This window comes from Poecilia reticulata, linkage group LG20 (assembly GCF_000633615.1).
Source record: "Poecilia reticulata strain Guanapo linkage group LG20, Guppy_female_1.0+MT, whole genome shotgun sequence".
Classification (NCBI taxonomy): domain Eukaryota; kingdom Metazoa; phylum Chordata; class Actinopteri; order Cyprinodontiformes; family Poeciliidae; genus Poecilia; species Poecilia reticulata.
In genome coordinates, this window is record NC_024350.1 from 12,263,058 (window position 1) to 12,272,399 (window position 9,342).

The 9,342-nt window shown below is 39.8% G+C and overlaps 1 protein-coding gene across 5 annotated transcripts in view; it reads right to left on the reverse strand.

The window, feature by feature from the left end:
- Positions 1 to 8,929, reverse strand: part of phldb2b (pleckstrin homology-like domain, family B, member 2b) — a 38,518-nt gene extending 29,589 nt beyond the window's left edge. For 4 of the 5 annotated variants that reach the window (XM_008438724.2, XM_008438723.2, XM_008438725.2 and 1 more), the window contains exons 1-5: positions 8,191 to 8,929; positions 3,381 to 3,437; positions 3,100 to 3,223; positions 1,610 to 1,708; positions 1,259 to 1,342 (exon numbers count right to left, since the gene is read on the reverse strand). In XM_008438724.2, the coding sequence (XP_008436946.1) occupies positions 1,259 to 1,342; positions 1,610 to 1,708; positions 3,100 to 3,223; positions 3,381 to 3,437; positions 8,191 to 8,223 (397 nt within the window). In that variant the 5' untranslated portion in view covers positions 8,224 to 8,929. The remainder of the gene's footprint in view (positions 1 to 1,258; positions 1,343 to 1,609; positions 1,709 to 3,099; positions 3,224 to 3,380; positions 3,438 to 8,190) is intronic. The other variant, XM_008438727.2, reaches the window with a different exon arrangement.
- Between the last annotated feature and the right edge of the window lie 413 nt (positions 8,930 to 9,342).

Here is a 9,342-nt window from a genome sequence, read left to right on the forward strand (position 1 = left end):
GATGAGCCTTTGGTTGGTGTTTCTCAGCCCAGAGATGAGAAGCCAGAGGATGTTCCCGAAGTATGCACCTCTTCTGAGGCTCTCCATATTTTTTCCAGACATTCCCTTTTCCTCTTACTGCAATCTCACCAAAGCCGTCACCATCAACCTCAACTCTTTAATTAAATGAGTTTGAACATTTAGTATTTAGTAAAGTATTTTTGAATTTCTTTTTTGCCCCCTCCCCTTTAGAGTCACTCACTCCTCCCCCCATTACCCCACAGCACCCTGGGCTTGTGTCTGTGCATACTCTGAGGCGATGTCAATATTTGAATCAGCAAGACTCACCGCAAAGACAAATAGGCCTGTCAATATTTAACTTGAATTGGCTAGGCCTGACAGAGCACAACGAGGAGGTCTGAAAAAGGTAAGTGGAAAGGAGAGACAAGTCGCGGTGCTGCGACTTACGTGAAACAGAAGTGGAAAACAGCAGCGTTTCAAGGAGCGCACACTTTCAGGAAAAAAGGCAATACTCTGCGGGAGAGAAAATTCTGAGAAACTGGATAAGGGAAAAGAGCAGATAGGGTAGACGGGCAACGGATGAATCGATCAGGATGGTAGTTCTCAGAAAACAGAGACGTGCTCAAGGGTCGTGGCGAAAAGCAATGGAAGTTAAGAACTCTCAGAAGGAATTGTGAGAATGTTTCAGTGTTTCTCTGACTCCCTTCTGCAGTCCACAATGACAGAATGTGAAGACTTATGTGTGCTATTGCAGCTTCTGGAAGCAGTGACTCATTATTATAGAACCTTGCTGCTCCAAACCACTGTGAATTAAACCAAACCAGAGGTATACACCCCCCACACATGCACTTCCAGCCTCCATTACACATGCATCACATGTTAAACGCAGACACAACCAGGAGAATCTTTCTGCGCACACTAAAACACTGCACACCCGTTTGTTTCACTACATAACGTCAGCAGTTGCCCATGTGACTCATACACAGTGAGGAATGCAAGCCTACTAAACCACAAACTACCCTCTTCTTTTTTTCTCTTTTTTTTGCAGACAAACACATACACACATACAGAAGTTATGAAATACTTAAAGCTTGAACACAAACCAATGAAGTGAATTTCCTTCTAAGTTATGTACTAAATTTAACCAGTAGGGGGCAATATTTTAAGCATTTTCGCCCCCCAAAAAAGGCTTGCTTCTTCTGTGTGCAAGCAAGGGGAATGTTTAATAATAATGTGCACATGAATGTGTACACCTTACCCTGAGTAAGTGGTGTGGGGACGGTGACCTGGACTCCATCCAGACTGCATAGATGACCACAGGGGTCAAGGGTCACCACACCTCCTGTTGTAACAATTATCAAGCAAGTGTTACTGACAAGTAGAGAACAAGTAAAAACACAATGTAGGACAAATCATGAAAGGGGGTAGTTTTGGGTTTTTGAAATGTTCTGTCCAAACCGCTAACTCTAACCGTTAACTTTAGCATCCAGGTCCAACTAATCTAGACTAAACTATAAGAAACTACTGATCAACGCACATGGTATGTTATAAACATTCATACAATCGCTTGCCACTTTAAGCCGTTATATTAAGGTGAACTGACGCCAACCTTCATTGATGATATGACAGTGCTCTGCCTCAATGCCAGGCCCTTCAATCGTAATGTCCTGACGGACGGGAGCGTCTTCTCGGCCTATACGTGTCACCCCTGCGACGCAAACCAATGACAAATGATTACTAGTTTAGCAGAAATGCAAACAGTTTGAGTTAACGACATACATGCCTACATAGGTTTAAACTGAGTCCTCTTGCACATCATCTGTTCAAGTCAAAATGGAAATGATGGCCAGTTGTGGGTTTACTTGTGATACAGAATTTAAAAAAATTATAATAATAAAAGCAAAAAACTGCAGGGCAAATGTTTTCACTTTGTACAAAAACCTTGTGTGAAATTACTCTGTAAAAAGCTTTATGTGCGTTAGAGTCAACATACTTCTTATGATCGTTTTGTATTAACTATCTGTGAGTCAGTTTGCATTAGCATTCCTTGTAATATCCAGAGGCTATTAAACAATCATCAGCAGTACAAGCATCCCTCTCATGTTGTATTACATCCTACTTGGACCACTTCACTATCACTTTTTTTTTGGCAACCATCTAGAATACCAAAGAGGAAACCAGCTTTATGGGAGAATACATTTTAGCAGGATAATTAAGACACACGTGCAGAACTGTTTGTTATACAATGCTATCTGAATATAAAAGAACATTCTGCACATAAACAAACAAATTGAAAACACATTTTCTTGTAATGCTGTTAGATCTATAGATTTACACTTCTCATAAAACTGTGCAGAGAAAAACATCTAGTCATATTCTCTTCCTATGACTAAATGAAACGAACTAAAAAAAAAAAAAGGCTTTGGTAAACAAACCCCAATCAGAGAGATAGAGGAAACTTTCTATAGTGCCTGGCAAAAGTATTTGTACACACTTTTACAAGTTTTGTGACATATTCAAAATCTTTGTACTTTATTGTGATTTTTGATAGACTATGTTAGTGATAAACCCCAAGAGATTTGCAGGTGTAATGTCAGAGAACAGTGGTTTTCGAAAAGTATTGACTCAGAGGGATAAATTAATATGATCAGATTTTTCAGATTTTTACTCAGAGAATTTTTGAAAACTACTTACGATTAAAATGGCACACTGTTTTATGTCGGCCTAGCTTTAAATCTCAATAGCGCACATTGAAGCTTGGGATTGTAACCGACACCTGTATAAATATTTTATTGCTGCTTTTTATATAGAGCATGTATTCCTAGCATTCCACGTTTATTTCAGCTTCTTTGTCACTGCAACCATGGAGCAGATACTGAGAGTTGTAGGAGTTTAGCAAACGTAAGCAAAGACAGATTAGAGGGCATCTGGTTTCACTCCCGGCTCCATGTCAAAGCTTTGCATGGCAGGTGAGAATACATTAGAAGATTTAATGGTCTGCATCCTGTAGATTAGAGATGTAAGTGAAGATAAACAGCTTAAATATGACCTGGTAATCCCAAGCTTTTTTTTTTTTTGTCTTTTAGTGATGCATGTTACCTTCTTTTAGTGGCAGCAGGGTGATAGCCACACTTAGTCTCCCACTGCCCAGGCTAACCAGATGAGGCGTCGCAGTCTGAACCTTCAGGCCTTTCCCCGTGTCTATCAGGTCCAAGGGTGGAGACTGCGAGGATTAATGGGGAATAACCAGTTGTACTTATTGCATTTTAGGGAAGTAACAACACAACGTGAAAGCTGATTCTTGGTGGCTATTCGTTGTCTGCAAAATAAATTCAATCGTGTCACTGATAGCACGTGTTTGTGGGAGAGTTTTATTTCACCTTGGGTTCTGGCGAACACATCTGATCCGACTCTGGCTTAAACATCATCTCGGCTTCCTGAAAGGACATACAAACACAATGTTCTGTGAAAGAGATTAGAAGTTCTTGAGGCATTATGGATGAGAAGATTGGTAGGCTGCCAGCCCACTACAAAACCAACATACTCACAGACAATCCCACTAAGAACTAACAGCTAATGCAGTTCTCTTTAGGAGAGAAATTGGGGATGTTATTTATGAGAGAATGCAAGCACAGTAAAAATCAAAGGTTTCTAGCATGCAAACTATTCAAATCTTACATGAGTCCAAATAATAACTTTTGTTTTTAGTTGCCTTTGTCTTAGAACATGTCATCAAAACCAAACAAATTCTTATTTGGCACTTATTTCTCTATTTGAGAATAAAACTGGTGTGCTTTTAACTACACCAGATTCTTAAAGCAGCTTTAACAGTGATGGGTGTTTCACATTCCTTCATTGATTATCTAAATTAAAACAGAATGTCACAAACAATGGAATTGTCTGACTCCCTAATGAGGTGAATTACTTTTTTATTTGTATTGCCCGTCACTGACCCAATTCATTTTTTCCCCTGGAGAATTAACTCTCATCACAGCAGACATTAATTTAGCTTGCAGTGCTTTATACCACAGGAACATTTCTCCTTTTCATCATGATAAAACATTATGTTCCCAAATGTTCACAACAACATACAATTTAACATCTGGAAAGTGTGGTGTGCATTTGTTTTCAATATCACATTTTTTTTTCTCTTGCTTTTTACAGAACCTCCTTTCACCACGATAACAGTTGTACGTTTCTTTGGTTTTATGTTTCTTACTGCTTTACACACATTGAGTTGCAAATTATTGTCTGCAAAAGCTTGAACGAAGAGCAACTGTGACAATCAAATTTCAGATTTTGCTGGGACTTTAACTGGACCATTCTAACGTGAACATGCTCTTACCTAAACTGGACCGTTAAAGGCACTTTCTAATAAAGGCAAAACCACAACGGAAAATGTCAAGACCATATCTTTGCTTGCTGGCAGTAACTCACGACGATATTTTTGCCTCATTTGAACTGTTATGTTGCGCAAATGTGCAAATTAAAAGCCAGCTCCAAACGGAAAGGCACAATGTCTAATAACAGGAGGTGAAATGCAAAAATAAATGAAAAATCTTAAATCAGTCAGCCATGAAAGCAAGAGAATGGCAAACTTTGAAGAGGAAAAGAGGCAGAGAGGAAGATGAGAGGGAGAGAAATCAGAAGTGTGGCAGTGGATGTTTTTTGTAAACATCCTCAGATCGTGTGCCAAGGAGTTCCTGTGAAGTACCCTACAATTCAGCAAAGCGAGAGAGAGAAAAAGAAAGCTTGCCACTATTTGTGTGCCCACACATAAAAACCTAAAATATGAAATACTGCTCCCCAAAGCGGCAACGGTTGCAGCAGGGAACCGCCAGAACCACTCTGTGTTTTACACCTCAGACCGTTTCCTCTGTTGTACTGTCCTCAACCTAATCTTTTAATAGCCTAAAATAGCCACCTGAAATAGCTTTCATAACAACTAACTGTATTGGGTTTTTTTTTCAGTTATTTTCCTTCCTTTTGGTTTTTAAACTGTGTCATGTCCTCATCTGTGTTTCCCCAAAGTCGGTGCCTTGTGTCGATATCATCCTCCTGTCTGTTCTGTGCTTTTGCCGAACCATGCTCTCTTCTCCTCCTGCCGTTTTGAATCTCGCTTCCTGTCTTTTCCCATTCTTTCCTCCAACTTGTTACAAAGGGGAAAGCAAATGGAGCACTGCCCTGCACGGCTTCCTCTAATTCAGCCGCAGCTTCCTTTCTGAGGACGTTTCCTTTGCTGCTTTGACACCCTCGCTACCTCCGACAATTCCCCCTGTCTCACGGACACGGCCGTGCCTGCAGCTACCCTCGTAACCTCCATCTGTGCACAAACATCCACAAATAAACCCATATATGAGCTCTTTATCTTCTTTCGTGTAGATACGGGCTGAGCATTCCTGTGACTTTCTTTTTTTTTTTTTTTCCATTGGTGGAGACAAAGCAAATCTGCCATTTGTTATGGCAACATTATTTGAAGAAAAAATACTTCAGAGTCAAGCAAGGAACAAAAGGATTTCTTTAATCCTGAAGGAGAATGTTAGAATACATTTTCCTCTCTGTCTGCCACAGCTTCTTAGCTCCACCTTCTCTCTCTCTTTTGCAAAAAAAGCACCACTTTATTCTTTTGTTCTTCCTCGTTATTAGTCCCCCTGCAGCCCATAATCACCTTTTTTCTCCAGGTGAACGCCTTCCAGGACGGGTCACGACAAGCCTGTGGCTTTGTTGGCCTTGGTTAAAGCAAAGCAGCGAGCTGTGTCAAGCCCCCTTTTTGGATATCTACAGTTTTTTTTTTTTTTTTTTGCACCATCTTACCGAAACATCACGGCTGACCTACAAAGATAAGCTAAAACATGATTTTGCATGGTGTTCTGCATTTTTGAGTTAGAACCTTGTAAATAGTTTCCACCGTGACTTGACGAATTAACTTCGTATAGCCACAGTTGTCTTAAAAAAACCTCTTTGATGCCATCTGTGAAACGGCTGAGTCTGAAACGTGCTGCTTGCCCTGCATCTGGAGAGAGAATTTCAGACGAAGACAGAGAAATCTAGACCAATAAAAAGAAGAGAAAGTGAAAGGGGAGGAAAAATGTGAATGCATAAGACTTCTAAAAGAGTATTAGCATCATTTAGCTTTCTGTCTCAGCAGCTCAGCCTTTTGCTTTTCATTAATGATCATCATCCTCAGCACTAATTGTATACCGACAAAGAAATTGCAATTTGTTTCAACATATGAAAAAATGTTGATGTTTTCTCAGCATAGTTCAGTAACAGTTATATTACATTGTAGAGTTTTATCATATAAAATTGTATAATACTGTTTCATATTATAAAACTGACTGTAGTTTGATGTCGCTTATAAAAATGTATTTTAATTCATCACATGGATTCTACTGTTTAAGATCAAAATCTGTGTTATGAGGTCCAGTTCAAGAACAGGAACCCTGATATAAGTGTCAAGAAATGTTGTTTTCTTCCTGAAGGATGGCTTGACATGGCCATAGGCTGGATGGATGGATGGATGGATGGATGGATGGATGGATGGATGGATGGATGGATGGATGGATGGATGGATCATGTCGTTTTTTAAAGTTGTCAACTTTGATTGGCTTTCAAAGCAATGTTTCCATTAAAATTCATATAACTTGTGTATTATTAAAAAAAAAAAAGATTCCCTCTTGATTTGTGCACTGGACGCTCTGTCTTTCTTATTACGCATTTTCTGTATTTTATAAAGCCCCCTTCCCATGCATTCCAACATTACCCTCTCCTCCCACCTGACAAAGCCTGCATTGTATCAGTGATGCTGGTTAATATGGAGTCGGTCTCAGTGTGCCTCACATTCAGCAACTCATTGGCCTTAATATGATTACGTTCCTCCTCTGTATGTCTCAACCTCCCCAATCCCCGTGTGTGTGTGTGTGTGTGTGTGTATGTACGTGAAATATACCTACAGTGTGTGTTTTTTGTCAATCTGACCTGCTAGAAGAAAAAAAAAACTCAAACTCTCTCACACTCCTTGTGTCATTGGGAAAAGTCCAAGATTCTTACAGGAAAGTCAAGTCACGGTGGAAACTATTTACATTGTTGTTGCAGCTGACTGAAAGGTGGAGGAAATCTAACTTGACTGTGTGTGCGTGGCCCGCAGAAAAGCCCAGATGACTTCTTCTGCCATATGCAGAGGATCAAGTGATGTTTGCTTTCCAAAGGGGCAGGAAATGACCAAGAGACAAGGAAGGACAGAGGTGGAAAAAAAAAAATCTGCAATATACTTCAAGGTTTTGAGGGGAGGTCACCTCCAAAGAAACATTGGTTACGTAGAAGTCACCCCAAGCTAGAAAAATAACAGAATGTGAACACGGTTTTAACACAGAAAGTTTCAAGTGCCTTAGTCTGACCGCATGCAGCACCATTGTGCACCATTTTCTTTAAACTCCTTCAAATGACAGACATTAAGCACAGAAACAAACACTATATAGACTGTGATTTCCACGCCTTCCTCGTATGACAATGCAGAATTTATTTCTAACATCCATGTTACGCACAGGAACCAGTTAAGATAGCATTAGTTTTAATATTGACTGGTTTGATGTGGTTTCTCAATTTTAACCAAATACACAGATAATTCATATGGACATTAAAACATGTTTCCATTAAGGATCAAAAGTGCAGCATGGCACACATATCTGCACAAATGCTCCTTTAACACTATTTACTGCTTTCATATTTTACTAATTTGTTAATTCATGTTTACAGGGTACACCGTTCAAATCCAAACTGTTTAATGGCGTGGAAATGTTCTTCCACATTTACTTGAAGAAATCAGACCAAGTGAACAGTAATCGTACCCACAGGGAGAACTGAGTTATGAAATCTTGCTTTTTTTTATTGTTTTGGAAACAAAAAGTTAGGAGTATTTAATACCCATTTTGACGTAATTTACTGTAGCGCGCTTTTCTTCTTTTTTTTTACTTTCCTTTCTTTTATATTTTCATCCTTAAATTTTGAGAAGTCATTCCTTAATTATCGTTAAGAGAAACAGACTTTACTTTTGAATGACCTGTTTTGAGCCAGGGAATAATAATAATAACAATAATAGCGATATAATAGGTGAGATTTGAAAAAAAATTATCTGCTTCTAATTCTTACAATTTGTGATATTACAAAATCTCTTTTTATGTACATTCTTACCATTACAGACACGCAATTGGCCACTTCAGTCATCGCGCAGAAGCGGACCGATCAGTCCAAGATCTCGTGCTCTTCCAAATGTTAATCTTCTTGCTCCTTTAGTCGTCGTAATACTCTTGGCAGTAGCCACACACATTACTGACACGAACAAGTTGTACGACTCTATATATCCAACGCTATAATCCACTGTCGCATCCGCGCGCGCCGGTGCCAGTGACAAACTGACGCAAAAGTTTTTGGGGGAAAAAAACAAAAAGAGGCCGGCGGCCTGAGCCGACTGCGACGTGTAGAGGAATGCAGCAACAGCTGGAAGCAGAGTTGGACAGGGAACAAGGGGTGGGAGTCTCTCCTCTCCTCCTCTCTTCCTTACACCCTCATACACATCGAGAGTATAATGTGCAGGTGTTAACAGACCTACACTTGACCCGCCATGAACGAAGAAGAAGGCTGAAAAAAGAATAACGTGAGACAGACGAAGTAGCTACGGGAGACAAGGAGGAGGGAGCAAAGAGAGAGAGAGAGAGAGAGAAAAGGAACATTCCTTCACCCTTACTTGGTTTGACAGCTGGAGATAAGAAACCAAGATAGGATTGTTTTGACTAATCATATTACAACAGAGCCGCAGTCAAGACCCAATCCAGCTCTGATGCTGCGGGCAGTTTATTAGTAAATGATTTAAAGAGCCAAACACATTCAGAAGATGCTGCGGGCAGTGGTGGGAAGTAACGAAGTACATGTACTTTGTTACTGTACTTAAGTACAATTTTCGTGTATCTGTACTTTACCTAAGTAGATTTAATAATGTATACTTTCTACTTTTACTCCACTACATTTTACAGTAAGTATCTGTACTTTCTACTTCACTACATTTCTACAAAACTGGCCCGTTACTCGTTACATACAAGTCGCGTTGAGCTTTTTTTTTCCGTTAAAATGTGAAGTTCAGGGACTTAAGGTGGCGCCGTAAAATCCGAGCAATAACGTGACTTACGTGTCTGTTGTCACCCGTCGGCTATGAGGGGCCGTTTAGGACAAAATCTATGTTTTGTGTCTCACACACTACAAGAAACTCACGCACACTCTAAAAAACATCACGCACACTCCAAAAAAACATCACGCACACTCTAAAAAACATCACGCACACTCCAAAAA